The sequence below is a fragment of the Echiichthys vipera genome (assembly GCF_963691815.1).
Source record: "Echiichthys vipera genome assembly, chromosome: 15".
Classification (NCBI taxonomy): domain Eukaryota; kingdom Metazoa; phylum Chordata; class Actinopteri; order Perciformes; family Trachinidae; genus Echiichthys; species Echiichthys vipera.
Window position 1 is genome coordinate 15,831,118 of NC_139840.1, and position 23,129 is coordinate 15,854,246.

General features: G+C 42.3%; 1 protein-coding gene across 4 annotated transcripts in view; it reads left to right on the top strand.

Moving 5' to 3' along the window:
* Positions 1–23,129, top strand: part of fgf12a (fibroblast growth factor 12a) — a gene marked incomplete at its 5' end in the record, with an annotated part of 28,662 nt that overhangs the window by 1,083 nt on the left and 4,450 nt on the right. The window contains 4 exons of one of the 4 annotated variants that reach the window (XM_083928950.1): positions 4,817–5,021; positions 6,316–6,363; positions 9,464–9,574; positions 15,311–15,414. In XM_083928950.1, coding sequence (XP_083785076.1) covers positions 4,817–5,021; positions 6,316–6,363; positions 9,464–9,574; positions 15,311–15,414 — 468 coding nt within the window. Of the gene's footprint in view, positions 1–4,816; positions 5,022–6,315; positions 6,364–9,463; positions 9,575–15,310; positions 15,415–23,129 lie in introns of those variants that run through there. The other 3 variants (XM_083928951.1, XM_083928952.1, XM_083928953.1) reach the window with 3 other exon arrangements.

Below are 23,129 nucleotides of genomic sequence, written 5' to 3' on the forward strand. Positions count from 1 at the left end.
GAAGCCTGTCATGTCCTCTACACGTCCAAAATTATTTAAAAAAAAACAAACAAACAAACATCCCACAGTATTTCCAGAGTGAGGCAAATGCAACACCTTTTCCAGTCACTTGCAGTATGTGGGATCACCAGTAGTTCCATCTTGGAGCAGCTCTCAAATTCAGGGCAGACAATTAGAAACTCCATTAAGCACAGTTGATTCCTCTGAGGAAGTTGGACCAAAAGCAGCGTGCACACAGGGATCTGTAGGGCTCGGATATAAAGCACCATCAGTCCTTATCCTGCATCTCTCTGCTCACTGTTAGATGAACCATTTGACCTCAATCAAAACTTTATGAGTCAGCTCATGGGTGTTGTCACAAAGTTGCAGAGTTAAAGCTTGTTTGACACAAAGCCGCATCAGGTGAAGACATTGTAGTTTGTTCCATATATTTTTTTAACTTGTCGTCTACAAGTTTAATGTGTTTTTTCTATTTGATTCTCTTTTTCTGACTTATTGGGGTTCTTTTGCACGAAGAGGAGTTCCCATTTCAAAATACGGCATGCTTTTTTGGATTTTAACAGACACTATCCTTCTCATCGATGATTAATCAGTCAATATTAACTCAAATCTGAACTTGTCTGTCTATTATACATCAGCAGTTATACATTATTGACTCAGTATTTATATCACTCATCGGACAAAGAGGGATGACACACTTAACTCTAACCTCGGCTGATAATCTGACCGTACCGCTGTGCCGTAATCACCTCAGGGATTTCAGGTGAAAGATTTTTCCGAGTAGGCTTAAATGTTTGCACCTGCTTTCCTTTGTACTGTCAACTGTGCACCTGGCTTTTCTTACGTTAAAGTTAAATACAGTAGTCAGGGTGTCTGGATTGTAGAAGAATTGTACGGGGTGGTATAGTGAAGAAAAAATGTCCTCATGAGTGGTAATACTTATTTCTTGTCTTGTTTCAGTGACCGCATAATTAAGGTCTCATTTAAATAGCTTTGGGAAATGCTTTTTTTCTATAGAGTGACTCATTTGTAAAACGAGGCAACGCTGATGTCTTTATGTACTGATGTGTGGCACTTTTAGTAGAATCGAACACTTTTGCATTCTTGTCAAGCACGATTTCTGTCAATGACTAGTCTTAACAGTCTTAATCGGCAGTTGGTTGTCATCTCTCTGCTTGTGTTTGTCTGGTTTTGTGGCATTTGCTCATGAGTAAGAACAGTCAGATTTGTTAATGATATACTTTTTAATATGTATATATTTGTAATGTGTCTACAAAGATCTTGTTTACAATGCAGGGATCTTGTCTTGCTTTGTTCTGCACTAAATTGAATGCAAATAAGAATCACTTTGTTTCTATTCACCCATCCAACTTGCGCTTTGTGAAGTTATAATATATATCATCGCACTGACTACAGCCAAGCTGTGATTTGTGTTGGTAGTGTAAGCGTGGTAATGAGCATTGTGAGCAACAGCATCATGCTTATTCTCACACATCTCTCCTCTTTGCCTCTTGGAGACTTTGCAAGACAGTTTAGCCGATACAACATGATGAAAAATAGCTCCAGCTATTGTGAGTCAACATATCTGTGAGGTATCTCAAGGACACATTGGAGTGACAAACTTGAGAGTGGAAACATTCTCGGGTCTCTCTCTCTCTCTCTCTCTTTTAACATCTGTGGTTCATTCTTTTTCCACAGGGGGGCAGCAGGTATAAAGAAATGACTCTGAACAACACGTTATTCCTGTGGTGGCACCTGAATAAGGGCTACAGGGACGCTGCTGGAGCTTTTGGTTGATTCCTTTAAATTTCCAGAGACATTTAATTCCTATGCTACAGTGCATGCATACAACATGGACAACAAATATACTTACTCAACTTAGTTAACACAACGTGGCTGCGTACATTTTCTCACGATAATCAGAATTTGTATAGGATCCTGACGCACACTGACGAAAACATTAAAATGTTGACATAACAGTCTTTATGCAAACCTTTATGGAGTCGGATCATTTTAATTGACAGGTCAAATGATTGCAATATATGGTGTGCAGTGCACTTCATAGGAACAATGCTTTATTGCTCGTGGACATGTCTTTGCTGGAATGAAGTGAACATGATTTTTCTGTAGTAGAGGGAGGAAGCCAAGCAGATCCTCTTCCTGACAAAGATATATGTCCTATGTCTCTATAGCGTCCCACACAGCCAAGTCCCTCCCATTTCTGAGAAAGCTCTCCTCATATACTCTAAACCACCAACTGGGTTTTTTTTTCTAAGAACTATATATCAGGCTCCTGCATATCCGTTAGAATGATGAATGACATATTGAAGTTGTTATTGATATTTCTTTATGCGGCAGTGACATATTCCTTTCCATCATGCTTTGGCAAACTCAATGAGAATACAAATGAAAGGTTTTGATGAGACTCTTACAAACTTTTCTTTTGCTGTCTGTCTGTCTGTCTGTCTGTCTCCCTGTCTGTCTGTCTGTCTGTCCGTCTGTCTGTCTGTCTTTCGGAAAAGATTGTAGCTTCCCTCCATCTCATTGTCTTTCTCTCTCCCTCATACACACATCAAGGTACCAGTGCTTCACATTTCACATTCAACATTTTTGTCCATTATATCTGAATCTTACGTAAGGCAGGGAGAGGGGTGGGTGGGTGGGGGGGCAGATAGTGGTAGTCAAAAGAAAATCGCCTCTCTCAGTCTCTCTGAGGACTCAGTTTGGAGAGAGGATGTCAAACCGAGTCCTAGAAAAAGCCTCTAAATGTTTCATGCCGTTTCATCACGGGGAGAGGTTTGCTCCGCTGCTGGAGACTCACGTGTTCTTCCTCCTAGAGTGTGTGTGTGTGTGTGTGTGTGTGTGTGTGTGTGTGTGTGTGTGTGTGTGTGTGTGTGTGTGTGTGTGTGTGTCTGCCCACCGGCCCATGCAATAATAGACATGAAACCAGAGGCAGGCTCACATGCACACAGACACATTTGCAGGGCATCTTTGGGGACTTTGCATTGATTTACGACTTATCCTCAACCATCATTTATATTAATTTGCTGAATTCCAATGAAGACAGAACTATTTAACATGTGCTGTTAACATCTAAAACTACTGGTTTGCATTTTTCCCCAGGTGTGATCTATGATACACATGCAGAATACATATGGTCTCATATCATATGCACTCCCTCTCTCCTGGCTCAGGAGATTAGGAACTATTATGCTGTTGTTGGTGATATAATTTGTAATGTCTTAGGCTAGTATATGTCATTTTCATAAGGCCTTAATCATATTTATCCATGTGTGGAATCACTGTTCTGCGTCTTCAGTGGACCATTTCTGTTTTGGGTTCACATTGTGTTCTGAAACCTGTTGCAGGTAATCCTTATAGACACATTTAATGTGTGCTTCATGGCATGTTTGGCCAAAGGGTTTTAAGAAATAAAATGTGTTCTTATATCCCTTAAGTATAACCTCTTAGGATAAGGATGCTGTGTAGTAGTGGCAGCTGATTAAGATATCTCTGTTTATGCACACCGCCTAAAAAGTTAAATGCAGCCTTTTCGGCTCAGGTTTCATTGTAATTCAACAAGACAACAGTGAGATCATCCACACCATCCTAAATAACGAGAAATCCCAGCATTTATCCCTTTTTCCTTGCGTATGTATATTATTTTTTTCTTGCTACACCCCTCAATCACGTATGATTGCGTTAAGAGTTGGAAAGAGAGGGAGAGAGAGAGAGAGAGAGAGAGAGAGAGAGAGAGAGAGAGAGAGAGAGAGAGAGAGAGAGAGAGAGAGAGAGAGAGAATGAGAGAGAGAGAGAGAGAGATAGAGAGAGAGAGAGAGAAAGAGAGAGAGAGAAAGAAAGAAAGAGAGGGGGGGGGGTATGGACCTCGACCGTTCACTCTCGCTTTCGGCGATGTTACACACTGAGAGCATCCATTCGGGACGCACTGGGAATAATGTTATGGCTACTTTATTATTTGTGCGCTACAACAAAAAGCACTTACGTTCGTTCGCCTAAACTAATTGTTGCTTTTCAGACGGCAATCCCCCCTGCAGGCTTAAATTACATCTCTGCAGCATCCTTGCAGAGTAGCCTCTGCTGCTGATTCCATTTTTCCGGCTGCATTTCGAGGTGCCGTCGACAGAACCGGAGACTTGGGCTCACATAGCCAGTCTGGGCTCCTGCACAGCCCGCTGGACCGGCAGCAAACGCTCTCATTCATCAATGTGCATGGAGTAAATAATTAGAAGGGGGGGAAAAGTTCGGATAATCTCTCCTGCCACGCACGAGCGTCTCGTGCATGGATTCAGTTTGATGCAAAGCATTAAAAGGCGTCGGGAAACCAGAGGAGAGGCTGCTGTGCAGATGAGGATTACGAAGTCGTGCTCGTCAGACGCGGCGCTGTTCACCTGGAATACCTGAAGCTCCAATGACACGCAGCTGCATCAACTTCCCAACACTGTTGCATGTTTTCACGGCTGACATGTCGGCCCCTGTGGCCTAGCCCGTAGATTTATGTTTTATATCAGATCGATCGCTGTTCATTCGAAGCCCTGAGTGCCAGAAACTCGCAGCAGCTGAATTAGTACACGCTACTGTCCCCTCAAGAGGATGCTGCCTGAAGCGCAATGATGCCCGGGACCCGGAGGATTTTCTGATCAAGATGACTTTTGGTTGAAAAAACACCCGTAGACTCTCATAGAATCAACTCTCTGGTTTTTATTTATTTATTTGTTGGTTTTTTTGGAGCTAAGAAGCTGCACCAAGATCCGACCTCTGCCGAACTACTCTCGGTTTTCAGACTCGGTTCGGGGAGATGGCCGCGATCGCCAGCTCCCTGATCCGGCAGAAACGCCAGGCGAGGGAGTCGAACAGCGACCGGGTTTCTACTTCGAAACGTCGCCCTAGCCCCAGCAAAGACCCCCGCTCTCTCTGCGAGAGGCATTTCTTGGGGGTCTTCAGCAAAGTCCGTTTCTGCAGCGGCAAGAAAAGACCCGTTCGGCGGCGACCAGGTCAGTGCTGTAGATTTTTCTTTTTTTTTTTACTGATGTGTGGTATGTGTGCTTATGGAAGCGGTTTCCCCCCAGCCCCCCTAACTCCACCCCGCCCCTCTCTGGAGCATTATACTGCAGTCGAGGGCTCCAATCTGAACCGGAGGAGAAGACAGATTTTCTCCGCGGTGCGAAAAATCCACCTGTTCCATTAGGTCTTCTTGTTGTCTGTCGACCCACCGCACGACACAACCGTCCCCCATATAACCACCTGAGCTGAATGTATTGGAAATGATCTAATGCTGTGACGTTTCCACCTTTATTTACTGAGATACTGCTCTGATCAGAATAATCACTTACCCTGGAACAAAACTAATGCTACAGTATCCCAGTCACAGCTTGAGTAGGTTTAATTAATAGTTAATAGTTTAATATTTAAGCCTTCGATTTTGCACCCCTGTCCCCTCTAAACCAACATACACACACATCTTGAATACACTCAAAAAGGCTGCTTTAAATTGCCTTATTCAATATATTGCTGCAGATTGGGGTACAGAGGGGAGATAAGTTGCACCGCAGTGCACCAAAGGCTCTTTTCAAATTAAATGTTTTAATGGTAAATGTTTATTGCAGAGAGGGAGCTTTACTGCAGTGAAGGATGGTATAGCCTTAGTGATTAAGAGCTACTCTGGCTGTATTGATAGACGTAGGTTCCTTGCCTACTATACTCCATGGTATAACCCCCCCCCCCCTTTTTTTTATTCTCCAGGCTCTGTCCTGGTACACACATCGCAAGCCAGCCCTCCTCAAATCCAATAATAATTCTGTCCGCGTTAAAAGACAGTCAGGTCCACTCAGAGTCCTGCACACAGGCTCATGAGACACCCAGCCAGTCAGACAGACAGACAGACAGAAAGACAGACAGACAGACAGACAGACAGACAGACAGACAGACAGACAGTTAGAGACGCTAAAATAAAACCCTGTCGTTGCGCAGCCTCATCATACAGACAAACAATCTCATTGCCAGAACTGCCACAAAATGAATAGAAACATAAGTAGACAGACAGATAACAAGCCAGTCTGGCCCCCTGACACTGTTGGGCAGGTAGGTTACCCCTTTCAACTGACACATACCGTACATGGCCAGACAGAAAGCACAGACAGGCAGGATGATGCTGTATTTCCTCTAACTGATCATCCTTTTCTTTCCACTGATGCCTTGCCATATATTTGCATACAAAGAGCCGATTCACTGGAGAATTTATGAATTCTGCCTGTTTAAAAGACTGTTGTTTTTCCTTCTATTCCCCCCCTTCGTAAGATGCACCCTCGAAACCTCCACAGGTGTCCCATAAGGGCTGCAGGCTAGGTCAGTAGCTCAGCCTCCATCCGTGTGTGCTGTGTTTCTTCTCGTCTCCACCCCATCTCGCGCCCATCTCGACTCCTCCTCGGCCAGGGAGGGGGGGAGGTGGGGAAGGGGGGAGGGTTGGGGAGGGACAGAGAGGGTGGGATGGGCGGGGGCTTCAACACCTGTCTGACAGCCGACGACCCTCTCCCTTGCTGATCTCTTTTTTTTCTTTCATCCCTCCTTCTGTGTGGCTTTTTTTGGATTTTTTAAGTTTAATTTATTACCTGTCACCCCCCCCCCCCTCCTAGCTAAAGCTCTCCTGTAGCCAGTTTGTCACTCCTCTGTCTCTTCTCTACCTTTGGCTCTGCCTCTTCACATTTTGTTTCTGCCTCATTCTCTTCGTCAGTCAATGTTGGATCAGTCCTTATCCTTGCTACCTGTTTTGTGTCTGTAAATATGTGTCAGTTACTGCTGTGTAAGTGTAGTAGAGGTTCTTATAGTGTATTTTGGTGTATATGGATATGTTGTGTACCTCCCTGTCAAATGTTATATCAGAACAGGTGATCATTCACCATTTCATGGTCATGACGCCATTTGTCGACGTACCTTAATGTTTTTGTCCTTCTGTATTGGTATGAAGTAAATTTATTGACGTTTCAATGGCCCATACACACACAGGGATGATTTGCTGTAGGTTGCCCTGAAAGACATTTTTCATGCAGAGACACATGTAAACTCTGGAGTTTGGCTTGAAGTCTGTTTATAGACACATACACACACACACACACACCCACACCCACACACACACACACACACACACACACACTCTGCAAAATGATTGTATTTGATGAGCCGTCAGCGAGTGCTCGGGCCCATGTTGAGGCCTTAATTTATGGAAGTGTAGTTATCACGTCTGATTTACGAGCGTGTAGATTCCCATGTACTTTCTCACACAAACGCACGTACACACACACACACGCACGCACGCACGCACGCACGCACGCACGCACGCACGCACGCACGCACGCACGCACACACACACACACACACACACACACACACACACACACACACACACACACACACACACACATACACACATCTCACCCTGCCTGTGATGGATGATGAAGGGCCTGTCCCAGGAATTGATGGCCCTATCCCAGGGGTAGGCGAGTTGGGGACTGATGGTCAGGATGATGTACAGTTGATGTGAACCCACTCTAGTTGGGCCTCACCACTCAGCATAGGCTTTCTCTTTTTCTTCTATCTGGCTTCTGTAAAATATAAAATATAAAGTGCGTATGCACCAGTAATTGCAGGGATCCTTTTAATTAAAGACTCAATATCTGCTGTTACTATCAAAGACACATCTGGCTAAAACTTGGATTTTCTTCCTATCTCTGATACCAAGTTTGCCATTTCAAAATGTTTAATTTCACTAAATAATTTGGGGTTTTATGTGCGTGACCAGACACAATTGCTTGACTTCTAAGATTTGTTATGACCTTGGAGGACAGTCAGGCTTACTGGTACTCCCTTAATACAATCTTATACAACATTTATCAGAACATGTTGTGAGCACTGAAAAGCAAGCATTTTCAGTTGCTGAGTGTGTATTCAGGCAAATAAAATGAAACACCCATTTAATTGTGGCAAAACGCATAATTTGTTCCTTTTGTCAGGCTGAGAATAAACAAAGCACATCCATCCAGCATCTGAGTTGAAGTCTGATTTCAATGGAGCTTGTCTCAAAATTTCTGTAAGCTGTTGTGTTACATTATTCACATTAAACATGAAGAAAAATATGAACATATTAGTTAAATACTTTATACTCTATACATGATCTCTTTTCTTTCATCTGGCAAACAAACTTTACTTCTCCAACATTTCCTTGGCAAACGCCACAGCACATGTCTTGTTTATGTTAATGGTGTTATCTAAAAAGACCTGACGGATGTTAGACAGACCGCTGAGACTGCGTATGAATTTACCCTCATAAAAACTTTTGTACACATCTATTTTTTTCTGGCATTGCTAGGTATTTTTGCCCCAAGCTAATACTCCTTTCCTCCTGCTCTCCTGAAGTGTTGAGTGCTTTGAGCAGCCACCTGGCCAGCTGCCAGATGTCACAGTCTCAAAGTTGGAGGTCAGTTAAGGGTTATTGCAATGAAAAAGACTCTAAAACTTTAGGACGGTTTCCTTAGGTCAAGAAAAAGCGCTGCAATCCTTAAGGGGTGAACCTGTTGCCTATAAAATGATAACAACCCAAAAATGCACAGTTGCTTCATACCAAATAAAGAAACCATTGGCATGTCAGTGTCCATTACAAAGTGACTTTAAAAGGGCTTCAAAATGATGCAAAATCAATTATTTTTCTGTAGTCAATACAGTAAGACATTATGAGAAAGTATCATTGATTTTCTGTCATGGTGTTTCATTGTAAACGCCTTCCGTCAAACAGCCGTTTTGGGGATTATGTGGTACAACAGATGACTCATTTCAAACTGTCGTATTGATAATCGACAGAAAGGTAAATAAAGGGCTGAAGTGGGACTAGTTCTGTATGTTTAAGTTTCTTTTTTTGTTTTCAGGCAACTCTGAAGGCTGGATTGTGCCACAAGAACAATACGAACTTTTAAAGGGTTTATTAGAATTGAGTATTTATTTGATATATATTTATCATTAAATCATTTAGTCAAGTTTGTGTTTGCATTCTGCAGTTCAAAAACTTCGAAAAGCCCTTTATCTAACTGACAGGAAAACACACCAGTAATTGGTTTGAAATTTGAAAGGAAAAGTCTATAATTGTTGTGCTGGTACTCTCCATCTTCCACAACCAACTTGTTGCCTTTAAGCCTGTGAATGTCCTTTAATCTTTAATCAATTAAAAACTGTACATTCTGTTTGTGAAACAGAAATTTAAACAGCTTGATATGAAGAGCTGTGAGTGTGCAAAAACTTAGCCAAAGGCAGAGATATCAACTCTTTTGTGTTTCTGTCAAAATTATGAGAATGCTATTCTGACATACTCTTGGTGGGGATGGGGCTGTGGTTTGGCCGACGGTTTGTGTGTATGCGTGTGTCGTGTATGTGTGTGTGTGTGTGTGTGTGCGTGTTTCAGAGCCGCAGCTGAAAGGCATCGTGACACGACTGTTCAGCCAGCAGGGATTCTACCTGCAGATGCAGCCGGATGGAACCATCGACGGCAGCAAGGACGAGAACAGCGACAACAGTGAGTGGAGCATTATGGAATCTTCCAGCATAAAACATTTAATGGCAATGAGTCACTTGGTTATATAATATATTACCCCATTTTGTAAGCTGTGCGTTATAATTTTTAATTCTAACATAACTGATGTCAGCCTAAAGCACTCCAAAATTAATTTAAAATGCCCTTGTTGAACTGAATTATCAACACACACAAAAAAACATTTAATAAGGGAACTATTCATCCAATTCCACAATGTCCTCTTTTCAGCATCTGGTAATGCAATAGTATGCTTGAGGTATAACTGTAGAGACAAATGTGTCAAAACCTTCTCAGTTGGTTTATAAATGATTATGCCGTTTTCTCAACTGTATACATTTTATAGTCAGTATATACAATATTTTTGGTAATTAAATTTCTATTCCCAAGTAAATATTAATTTCAAAATCCCTGACCCAGTCCCTCCAAGTATACCATTTCTACGGTGTACACTGCATTATAGTAAGTGTCACATTGCCTTGATTGATTTGGCTTTGAAGCATGTGTGATTACCACAGAAATTCCTTCCTGGAAAAACCCATCACCTGAAACCACAGCTTCTCTTTTAGTCACAAAGATCCCTCTCTGAGCCATTTCTTTGCAATATTTCACCACAGATCGACTTTCCATTGTGGAAGGCCAGTGGATAAATAGTCTCCAGGGAATAGTCCCCTTAAGATATCAACCCCCCTCCCGCTCTCACAGGAACAGAAAAAGGGAAAACCAGCAGAGTCTGTAGAGAGTCTTCTATATTAAAACACATAGGCTTTTTTAACAGTTTCCTATGTCAAGCGAAAGATCAAGGAAGAGATATGTGTCAGCGGAGAATGCTCATCAAAGCAATAATGACGACACTCCCAGTCTGGAGTGAGGCCAAACAGGAAACCAATCATGTCCTTTCTTCTCTAAAACATCCTGCCAAGGAAGCCGGAGCCAAAGCTGCTGGACCGTAGCAGTCTGGGTGAAAAGAGCGATCTTTCCCTGTCACTTGTCTCTTTATATTTTATGAGGAGATAGATCCTCTGTACTTATAGGCAGCATAAATAAGGTTACTGCACAAAAAACACTGATATAATGCATTTCCTCTGCGCACCTTTAGCACACTGCTGCTTTCTGGAGCCTTCGTTGTGTTAAAGGTTTTAGCGGATGAGGTTTTTGTTGTATGGAAGGGTTTCCCCACCTCTTGGTAATCCTCTTGTTCAGCAGTCCCGCTGGCCCTAGGGACAGAGGAATGCAGTGAATTATTCAGCCAGAAGACACTAAAAATATCACCTTCCCCGTTTGCACCCAATGAATAATTCTCTATATGAGATGCCTCAAGCTTAGAGACCGTTCGAAAGCAGACACAGAAAGAGAAGAGAGCTGGAGGTCCAGCAAGAGGAATGTGAATTGTTTTGAGTAGAAAAATAGAAACCAAAAGAGTAAAGAAGAAATGAAGAGCGTCAGAAACGGACGAAGATTTGGTATTCAGGTCTTGCACTGAACTATCGATTACCCGGCTGGATTATCAGAATAATAGATTACCCCGACCCTTGAACCACACCTCCCTCTGACCTGCAGCATCTTCAGCAGATGGAATACAGTAATTAATTTTCAGGGGGAGGTTCGGTCGCACCGATGGGATTGAGGAGCATGACGGCGCCTGCATACTTGGTGTGACCTGAGCCCCGAGTGTTTCAATTCCATTTTTTATTATCTGCTATATTCCTGCGCTGAATGACAACAAGTGCTGAGATGAGGACAGAATTGAACAGCAAATACCGTAAATTTAGCTGGTGAAATGCATAAAAAATGAATGTTATTCTGAGACTTCTTTGGCTCAAAATCCTCAGTACATTGTAAGAAGTGATAGAATAGATTGTTACTGTGTAAAACTGCTCAAGTGGGAAGCATGAACTATGCTTAACCAGCTGCAAGTGCTGGGAAACTCCATTCCATTAATCAACACCCATGTTCAAATTTGTGCAGTTTTTAATTTAATTGTCATCACTTGATCGCCTGCAATAATTACATGCACATACTGCAGCTCCAGGAATATATTGCTGGTTATGAGGCACCACTTGTATCAGGTGTATCACACTCCATCTGTCTCTGATGCGCCTGGTGGATGGATGGGATGAAGACATTCCTATTAGGTGATGACCGAGTCACTAATTTCAATTTGTTAATCAACTCTGCGATGAAGTAGTGTCACTAGGACTGGATGATAATTCAATATGATAATGTATCGTCTGTTCATGGAATCAATACCGTGAACAAATATTGAGATTTTGTGATGCGCAATTACGTTGTCTGAATTGAAAATAACAAATACATTAACTCAAACTTCTCAGATCATGTTATCTGAAATACCTGAGGGAATATCCTTTGAAGATTGCAGTTTTACATTACCACACAGTTCAATGCAATTAACATCAATTGGATTACATAAACTTCTATATCTCCCAGTTAAGGGCTGGGCAATATGGAAGAAGGTTTTACAATTTTTTTTATTGAACATATTTTTCTATATCGTTTCTATATCGTAGTCGAAAAAAACACTCTGATCCTTGCACGTTATGCTCATTTTTAACTTAAAAACTCAGTACTGTTTATCTGTAAAGTATTTAATTCACACCGTTATATACATAAAGAGGCTTTTACATGTGGTTATTTCATATAGACTGTTTATTTATTGAATTACCAGAAACATCAAAGGAAGAAAGGCCAAGTTTTTGAGACAGCAGTCACTGTTTGTAGTTGAGGAGGAGATTAGAAAGCTCATAAAGTTAGTTGGCCACAGCAGCAGATCACAAACTAAAGAAAATGTAGCATGTTCAACAGCGGGTTCCTCACCCAGGGCAGTACCTGAAAACTACGTGTCTCCAGTGCGCTCTGTGACAGCATAATCCCACTGTGGTGGTTTCACTCACAAAACTATCTTGTGACAAACACAAAGTTTTAGACTACCAGCACTCTGTTCAACAATTCCTTAATGCTTATGTTTTATCTTTGTGATGATCATTTAATCAGTTAGTTGACAAAGTTCGGTCATCAAAATCTAGGCACATTTCCTCCAAGTTTTTAAAACATTTTTTTTTAGAAATCCTACCTTATGCTTCGAAAATGACTTACACACATTACAAGCCCCTTTTTGTTACAAATTGGGTTATAAATGAGGACCCAGCTCTTCCATCTTTGGATTTGCTTTCCTCTCTGGATTTGGAGACATGCCCTTGGCATATGAAGTTTGGCTTAGTGTTTCTCTAAACCGTTCCTGCAGGGTTTATTTCCCACTGTGCCAGTATTCCTCACATCAAATGCACTTCCTCTAGCCCACCTGCAGGATTGACTATCCGATTACTGCTCCACCGGAATACTTGCCATTTCAAGGATTTCGCTTTATTGGGTGGTTTGAACCCAATTTTTCTGGCCCTGTGACAATAGAGGTTTCCTGGAAATCTCTTAACACTGTCCTTGCACCATCCAAGCCGCTCTCTTTTTCTCGGTAAGAGATAGAATTGAGGTTATTAAGGAAAAGGAATTGCCTTCAGAACAGTCATCAGGTACTCTAACAGCAGTAATTATGGAATCTATCAACAGCTGGAGCTGCACATAGGGAAGCCAGACACTTAGAAGGTAGTTCAATGACAGCTCCTGTCAGTTATGTAGTTTTTTGGCAGGCAAATGAAAGCAGGGACAGCAGATAATAATTATAGCCAAATAGTGGACTAGCGTGCCATATTTCATGCTTCTTTTCCTCCCATTTTGCAATCCAGGCTATTATGGGGAGTCTTTTGAGTGACCCATTGCAAATATGACTGCTCAGAAAAAGCGAGAATATGTTTTGATTGGTGGAGTTGCTTCGGGGTGGAACAGTCCTGGGTTTTAGTGATATGTGACAGAACTGTGGACGGTGCCTCTGGAGACACTGCCAGTCATTGGAACGACAAATGCAGCAGCCATGAAAGGCAAATGGAAAGAGCAGTGAGGGAACAGACAGAGGGGAAGGAATGAGTTATGACAGAAACGTGATGAAAAAAGGGATTCAGAAGTTTGAGAAAACAAAATTTAAGGTGTTAATGGACTTACATTCTGCCAGAGTACCCATGACATCCAGCCCCTCAAGGGTATACATAACTGCAAGTGGCTAGTGTGTATCAGCTGTACCAGTGGCCTCAGGGCAGAGTTAAACCAATGGCAGGCAAAAGCAGCACATCGATATTTATTGAGTGAAATTGGATCCGTTCGGAGGACAGACCCATGTTGGCACATCTCCTCTCGTCCCTGCAAGCTTTATTTGATAGTCCCCATCACCACTTGCAGAATAATCATCCCAACAATACAGAAAGTAAAGCGTGTCCTAACACCTGCATCAAACCAAAGCCCATGAAAGTCACAGTCCTCTAATTTAATAGAACTTACCTACAGAGATAGCAGTAAGTCAAATAAAATTTGACTTGTTTACAGAATTGGCCAAACATCTTTGAGACCAGACTTTTTGAAATATAATGGGGTGTCATCTGCATGGTGTTATTTCACATTAAAGGCCAATGCTACAACAGTTTTGGATATGTTGCACTAGAGATATCTGTTTGTGCTGTTTGATTAATGCTTATGACACTACTTTAAAGTAGTGGGGGCTACGTGATGTCGCTGTATGATCATTTATTGTCATTTAATGGAATCGTATAGTGGTGAAATCAAATTGAGATATCATGATACACAATTACATCATCTAAATTTAAAATAACAATTACATATCAACTCAAACTTTTCAGAAAATCATATATAAATAGTTTGAGTTTAAATGTATGCACCAAAGTTCTTAATAAAATGAGAAAATACTCAATATTTTAATTTTTTTACATATTAAATTTACACAGGTGTATACAAAAATAAGCTTTGCCATGTTGTTATTTCATATAGACAATATATTTATTAAATTACCAGAGAACATGCTATATTGTGATATATATCGTTATGGAGATATGAAATGATCTATATTGGGACAGAAGATTTTACCCTCCAGCCTTATCACATCCCCAAACAACAATACAATCTAAATGTTATACCTGTGTTTTCTTTCTGAACTTTAACTTTCATGGTTATTTATTTGGTCATGAATATATAATGTTAGAGAGAAATACTAAATATTTGAAACCAAATTTCCAGGGGCTTTAAGTATTGGAAAATGTGCCAATACTTAAAGCCCCTGGAAATTTGGTTTCAAATATTTAGTAGTGGCTCCCCAATGAAAATGATGTGTGTTCAAACCATAGCTGTTGCAGAAAAAGTAACAGAAATATAAATTGGTGTGACAGTACTTTAATGTCTCAGAGTCTGTCATTCTGTAGTACTTTTGTGTAATTTCATTCAATTTAGCACATATCAAATTATCAGACATGTTGTCTGATTGGTTGAGGACATTTTTATTCAGCTTGTTGGGTAGCTGTTTTCACAAAGCAACGATGCTTGTTGGATGCTCTGACATCTTTTTTTGTACCAGAGACTTTTGTCTACTTTAATGTTAATACTTCCCTGTCACAGTGTTCCCATTGTCCATGTCCTGAGCTCACTTTACTGCTGACAGATAGCCAAAGAACAGAGATCAAAGGCTGCAGTGTCTACAAGAGTTAAGTGAAAACTCAATCGTCCTATTCTGTCCTTTCTATCTGATGTCTCTTTTGTCTCTGCCTCTTTGTATCTGTCCCTCTCTCCATCAATCTGTCTGTTCTGCAGCCCTGTTTAATCTTATTCCTGTGGGTCTAAGAGTGGTGGCCATCCAGGGAGTGAAGAGTGGCTTCTACATTGCCATGAATGGCGAGGGCATGCTCTACAGCTCGGTAAGATAACGCCTTGCACCAGTCTTGTCGTTAAGTTCTGTGCATGTATGTGTTACCATGTGTATTTGTTAGTTTACACATTTAGTGTTTTGTTCTGTTTGTTGTCTCTTTTAATAAACCATTGCAGCAAAGTCTCTTCTACAACCCCTTTCATCCTCTCTCTATTCAAGAGCCCTTCAGATGTGCCTTTGTGTTGCTGTGCTTATTCCTCCCTTTGTTGTTGAAGCAGCACGGTACATGTTTTACATTAAGTTTGACATCAAGTTCAGCGCTAAGCCCTTTTTTAAAAGTTCCTATTCTTCTTTTACTGGCAACTAACAGAAGCTCGTTACGCAGGAACTATAAACAGAAATTCCACTGAATTTCATTGTGCTTTTGATGTAGATGGTGTTGCTTTGTTGAACTTGATTTCGATTGCGCATTCTTGCTGTCATGAAAGGGTACTACATTGCAACAAAAAAAAAGTCCTTTTTCATATGAATGCACTCTGGGCTGTGAAACTTGTTTCTGAAATAGACCATTTGCAGTAATCTTTTCATATCAGCCATATATACTGCATGATTACAAATATTCCTACACTTGCCTTGGAAAAAAAAGAATTATCTCATCTGATTAGCAGAAAAAACTCCTTCGGGTTACACAAAACTCATTTCAAGAAGCAGTGGGGGAGTAAATATTGTGAAGATTGATTTTTCTTATTTGCAGTGTGAGATATGAGAAGTATATAGGCTGCGCAGGTGGGGGTGGACCCAGTCACAGATGACATTAAATCGTAGCTGTTGCATTGAGGATGAATATGTGCTTCTGGAGCATGTTTGTGGAAATGAGTGTGTGAGACAAAGAGAGAGCGAGGGAAAAAAGGGGTGGGGGCAGTAGCAGAGAGACACGAAGATATCCCTAGTTGGAATGGTTACATAACCGACAGTGTGAAGGTTCCTAATCCAGTTGAAGAAAGTCCACCCATCCACTGCTTGTCCCTATCTGGGTCGCAGGAGGGGTGGGTGGGTGGGGGGGGGGGGGGGGGGGGGGGGCACAGGGCACATCGAGGCAGAGACACCTACAGGCGATTTCAGAGTCATCAATTAACCTAACACATGCATGTGGTAGGAACCCACGCAGACATGGGAGAACATGCAAACTCCACACAGAAGTCCGACCCCAGTCCGGATTCGAACCAGGAACCCTCTTGCTGTGAGGCGGCACGGTAGTATGGTGGTTAGCACTGTCGCCAGCTGTTGCCAGCTTAAGATAGTGTTACAGAAAAAAAGATGGGGTTGGGAGCGCTGCGTTAGCCACAAACCTCTGCTGAGGGACATTGGGGTGGCTGTCTGATCGCCAGACATGATTAATGACTGGCAAGGGCTGGAATTCATAAACTTCCAATCAAACTTTTCCTTTCTCAAAATACTCATAAAAATCAAGGAGGACATAGGAAAGCCAGTGTTTGCTATATTGCAAATTGCATTTATTGATAGAGGAGCCACTTTACTTTTAAATACACCAGATAAATGGTGTACATGCATTTTTTCTAGTCTACTGAATTCGGGGCCTTTATTTCAGCAGAGCGAGCATTCTTGCTCTTGCTCAACTCTGTGACTAGACTATGTATGAGCACTCGAAAGTTCAAAAAAGGATGTACAATAAATGCGCAGGCTGTTATGACTCACCCAGGTAGACAGATTCATTCATAACTAAAGGCTCATGAACAAGTGTACAATTCACAGCCCTACTATGAGGCATGTAATAACCCACCTATCTACGTCTAATTAAATCTTTTATATTTATTCAACTGACTTCAAGTTAGGGACGCTGTATGACCAGCTGGTGTGATCCCATCCCCATCCGAAGATGGTCTAGTTATTAATTACAAGTAGTTCAGGACCTCAGTGTCAAACAGCAGCTTTCAGCACTACAAACATGACTCCATGCATCATTTTAATCACCATTTTTATGGGCACAGGAACATATTTTTGACCTTTTTATATTAGGAGAAGGGGGTTTTTGTCAGAAGGAATGTTTGCAGTAACAGTTAATAGGCCATTTTAATTAAAGTCATGCAGTGAGTGAACTCTCTGGCCATATGGAGGAGGTCTTGTTTCTCAAATGTGAATCAGCATGTATTTGTAAGCTGGTGGTGGGCTGGGTTACAGGATGCTTACAAGCCTTGAATAGCCACAGAGTGCTCATAAAGAGACCACATTAAAGTGCAAGTTTAAATAGCCTCTCAAACTTCCATTATTTACCACTTGAATTTACCAGTACAGATTGTTTGTGATAGTGTGTTGCAAGAGGACTGTAAAGGGGAAGAATTCTGTTCTTAATTCACACCTTTATATGAGCTCTCGTGGTGCAATCAGCTATAAACTCAGTCCTTCACTTTCATCTTCCTATACTTACGAGTTTACTTTACTATTATTTATCTAGGTCTCTGTTTTCTTCAAGGTCTCCATTGCGCTCTTTTACCTCTCTAAACTATATAAGTTAAGAGCTGAGAAGTCCCCCCCCCCCACCCCCCCTCGAAATAATTACTGAGGAATAACATTTTACCGCTCTAACACTCCCTAGTTTTTCTTTTTCTCTCCCTGCTGCTTTGCACTATCTCGTTAGTGAGGGAATGCGACAAGCGTTTGTTTCCTGTATGACATTATTGTTGTGCTGCAACTCTGAGAAGCCTTTCCCTCTTTCATCGAGGTGTCAGGTATCTAGACAGTCAGTTAACTCTAAAAAGTTACGTACATGCTGGTCGCTGGTTGGCGTTTCTTGCTGGGAGTGCAGACCTCACCGATGGGACTGGGGCTGATTAGAAGCTGTTGTAGCCATGGGTGAGCAGGTTGATAATGCTTGTGTGGAGTGTTTAGCGATGAAGTGCGTGGGGGCTGAGCATCTACAATGAAGAGCTCCCTTCCATTATTTATAACACTTCTCAATATGACCTAGTTTACTGCACAGCAGTAACCACTGCTCTCTGTCTTTCTCTGTACCATCTGTCTAACTTATCTATCTCACAAACAGACATCATCACACGTGCACACGCGCACGCACGCAAACACACACACACACACACACACACACACACACACACACACACACACACACACACAGACACACACACACACACACACACACACACACACACACACACACACACACACACACACACACACACACACACACACACACAAAACAAGGCTCTGAACAGTTCTTACTCTTTCCTTCAATTGGCTACTAATTTTACTGCTTCTTATTTATGTCATAGAAAAAATTATGTGTCGCAGTAAAACTTTCACTGAAGAAGCAAGGGCAGGGAAAGCTTCAGATTTTGTTTGGGTGATAAATGATAATGGTCATTTTATGAGTTGTCCTGTTTTTTTCTTTAGAACAAAAATAGCTAGGAGGAGTTAGGAGCTTTGTTCTCCCTTTGTGTCAGTTTTATCATTCTACAAGCAGATGTCAGGGTCGCAGTGGCAAGCCTTCAACCAGCTAAATAAGCTTATAGGGCTCAAAAAACTATTGCATAGTGGTCCCCGGTCAACACTCCTGCCCCAGACTAGTAAAACATTTATCAGATCTGTCACTTGGGATGGTTGTGACACAGTAAGCAAGTGTAACTGTGAAGCCTTTTGTGAGCCATTCACATGACAATGGAATATTTTAGATGCAAGTTATAGCCTACAACTGAACACAGACTAAACAGAGACAATGTAGACAAGAACAGTGTTGAATAAATGCAATTTTGATCTGATCTCTAAATATCTGCAATCTTTTTTTCCCCTTTTTGCCGTGGTATCGACAGAGGTATCAAGTATCTTTTTTTATACTAGTAGGTCTAAAATTGTGGTATTGTGACAACCTTAGTGACAATGACAGGTGATGGATTAAGAGGGCTTTCTTGAGGTAAAGAGAGAAATAAATGGATAGTAAAGAGGGTCAGGAAATGAGAAGATTGGTGCATTAGTATGTGTTTGTAGTTTGATACCCATTAATCATTAATGTCGTCTCTGGAGAAAGTTAAAGGAAGGACAGGACGGAACCTTGTTTGAAAGTGATTGACTTTCAGAGTGAGGTGGAGAAAAAGATAAACAGGTAGGGGAGGGGAGGCATTGAAACAGTGAGAAAGAGTTTTTCCGTTTAAGTAACATCTAGACAATCCCCGACCTGAATCTCACAGAATAATAATGAGCTCCCCGGGAGTTCCGTGACAGACCTGGAGTTCTCACTGAGGCCAAATCGCTCAGAAACACCAGTGGCTCAGGCCCATTTTCAAAGGGAGGTCCCCCCTCCCCTTATCTTAAGTTTAAGGATGCCTATCAGCAGCAGCAGGGCTTCTTAATATAGAGCCCGAGCGCTCAGGAGGCGCCAGTATCTGATTTGCATTCAAGATGCGTTCAACCCAGTTCTGTTGTCAGCCCAGTTTCATATCCATTACATCTTGTTCTCTTACTTTGTGTTTCATTTCACACTTCCTACACCTGCACCCTCACCTTGCAAGCTCTCAGCATTCAAATATTAGTATCCCCTCATTTGTATCTGTTTGAATGTACCGTGTCATCTGGGATTTTTGCTATTCTCATTTGTTTTGTTTGACACAGGCTCTCATAAATCTCTGTTGTCTAGCATTTGTAGTCACATATCCTCAATTTTATAGACATGGCCATTTTCTCTGTAATTTGTTTCACTGGTTTGTCTTCTTCATGTTTCATGACATGCATTAACTTCAAATTTGCATTTCAGTTCTGTGTAGTCAGCACATCTTAGTATTACATCTCCCAGTAGAGGAAAAAGTAGTCAGATCTTTTACTTTAGTAAAAATAGCCAAACCATCCATCCATCCATCTATCCATCTTCAACCGCTTGTCCCAATCGGGATCGCGGGGGGCTGGAACCGATCCCTGCTGACATTGGGCGTGAGGCGGGGTACACCCTGGACAGGACGCCAGTCTATCACAGGGCACATAGAGACAAACAGTGACAGACAACCATTCACACTCACATTCACACCTACGAGTCATCAATTAACCTAACACGTGTATGTCTTGGGACTATGGGAGGAAGCAGGAGAACCCAGACAATGGGAGAACATGCAAGCTCCCAGCAGAAGGACAGTGTACAAATACCAAGGCCTGCCTTCAAGTATTACCATCAAAATATACAGAGTAAATATACAGAGTGATCCATTTCAGAATTATGTAAATTATATCACTTCACTTGACTTCTTCACTTCACATCAACTTCAACCGGTTATCCAGGGTCGGACCCAAAAACTTTCCCGGGCCACATTAACCAGCTCTAACTGGGGGATCCCGAGTCATTCCCAGGCCAGTGTGGTAATATAATCTCTCTCCCTGGTCCTGGGTCTTCCCCAAGGCCTCCTCCCAGCTGGACGTGCCTGGAACACCTCCCTAGTGAGGCACCCAGGGAGCATCTTTACCAGATGCCTGAACAACCTCAACTGGCTCCTTTCAACGCAAATGAGCAGCGGCTCTACTCCGAGTTCCTCACAGATGGCTGAACTTCTCATCCTATCTCTAAGGGAGACTAAAGCCACCCTCCTGAGAAAACCCATTTCGGCCGCTTGTACCCGCGACCTCGTTCTTTTGGTCATGTCCCAGCTTTCATGACCATAGGTGAGGGTAGGAACTAAGATTGACCTGTAGATAGAGAGCTTTGCCTTCTGGCTCAGCTCTCTTTTCGTCACAATGGCGCGGTAGAGCGACTGCAACACCGCCCCCGCTGCTCCGATTATCCGGCCAAACTCACGCTCCATTGTCCCCTCACTCGTGAGCAATATCCAGAGGTACTTGAACTCCTTCACTTGGGGAAGGTCACTGACAGATGATGCCATCAGGACCACGTCATCTGCAAAAAAAGCAGAGACGAGATCCTCAGCCCACCGAACTGTAACCCCTCCCCACCACGACTTCGCCTCGATGTCCTGTCCATGAAAATCACGAACAGGATTGGTGACAAAGCGCACCCCGGGCGCAGACCAACCCCCACAGGGAACAAATCCGACTTACTGCCGTTGATCCAGACACAGCTCTCGCTTTGAGTGTACAGAGATTCAATGGCCCACAGAAGTGACCTCACCCCATACTCCCGGGGGACCCAGTTATATGCCTTCTCCAGATCCACAAAGGATGCTCTCCACACAGAATGTTTACCTGAATGCAACCAAAGCATGCTCAAATGTGATTGGTCAATACTAAATATTGGAAATACTTAGTACAAGGACCTCAAAATGGTAATAAAGTACAGTATTTGAGAGACCACGCAGAGTACCTTTAAATTATTTTATTGTTTTAGGTCTGTGCCTGCAGAATCACATCATGTATCCATTTTACACTAGTAGAAATTCAATTACAAGTCTTTGGTCAACGTTGATGTAAAAACGTTGTGTGCTGAAACTGCTAAAACATTTATAGTCTACCCACAGTTTCATTGTGTTTGTTCACTGGGTCTCGAGTGGACCTCTCAGCTCCCCAGTGGTAGCGGCTAAGCAGTCTCACATACCCAGTTTCACTAACAAGTCCTTCGCCTTTCTCCTTCAGATCACCACAGAATATAAATAAGCTTCCTTGTAAATTGTTGAATATCACAAAGCACAGACTGCTAGCTCTGAAATATGGCAAGTCTTTTTAAAAAAAAAATTCTTTGTTTGGCCGCGGTGACAGCTATGGTTGAGTATGCATTCCTTGCAAAAAAGAAGTGACAACGCAAACCTGTTGGTGTGCTTTGTAATGTGCAACAGCATGTGTGTTGCACTGAGTTGTGTGCGCATGTGGCCGTGTGTTTCTGTGCTTTTCACGAGTCCATTAAGGGGATCCCATTAATCACGAGAGACTCCGACTCTGTCGCTTCACCTCATATTTCCACTCAGTCATTCACAAACAAGGTACTCTGTCAAAGACTTCAAAGTCACTTACATTTCACCCCTATCATTCCCAAGCCACAATCCGGGTGCTTTCTAAACGTCTCCTAGCCTTATCAGAGACATTAACAGAGTGTTGTCCTTGTGGATGAATTTGGAGGGGATTCTACTGTGTGTCAGCAAAGCAAAGTGGCTGATTGTGAAGGATAGCAGAGTGCTCATATGTGTATGTTGGTTTGCTCGGCCTGATTCTGGCTCCAAACAGATGAAGAAGGGACAAAGCCTGCTGGTGTGTAATGTATCACTGTCTACCCTTTACCCACTCAAACACATATGTCCACACAAAAACACACACACAGCCAGACAGGCACTACGTTGCCCCCGGTGTCCCGACAGAGAGAAAGACGTCTGCTGTTTGACAGTGTCGGCAAGCCCAGATAAAGTCAGCTGCCAGCTCTCCACAGAGCTTGTCCTCCCTCCTGCTGACCAGCTAGACGTTCCCACACAGTCGACCATGTGACCTCACCTTCCCAGAGTCCTTTACACAGCCTGGCCTGCTATGCACTGCTGTGTCTTATAAATGAGCGGTCACACACACTGTGACTCATATAGCTCAACTGTGGTGTGCCATGCAAGCAGAGACACAGACACACATTGAACAGCACAGGTTTTGAGTTTAAAGCTGCACCAACTAATGGTTTTACATGAATAATCTCAGCAAACATTGAGACGTATGACTGTTGTTTGAATGTACTATCAATACGTCTTGTTATGGTTTCAAAATTGTTTCAAAATTAAAGTTGTGCAAACATTCGTATGTTACCTGACTGTCTGCTGGACGTACTTC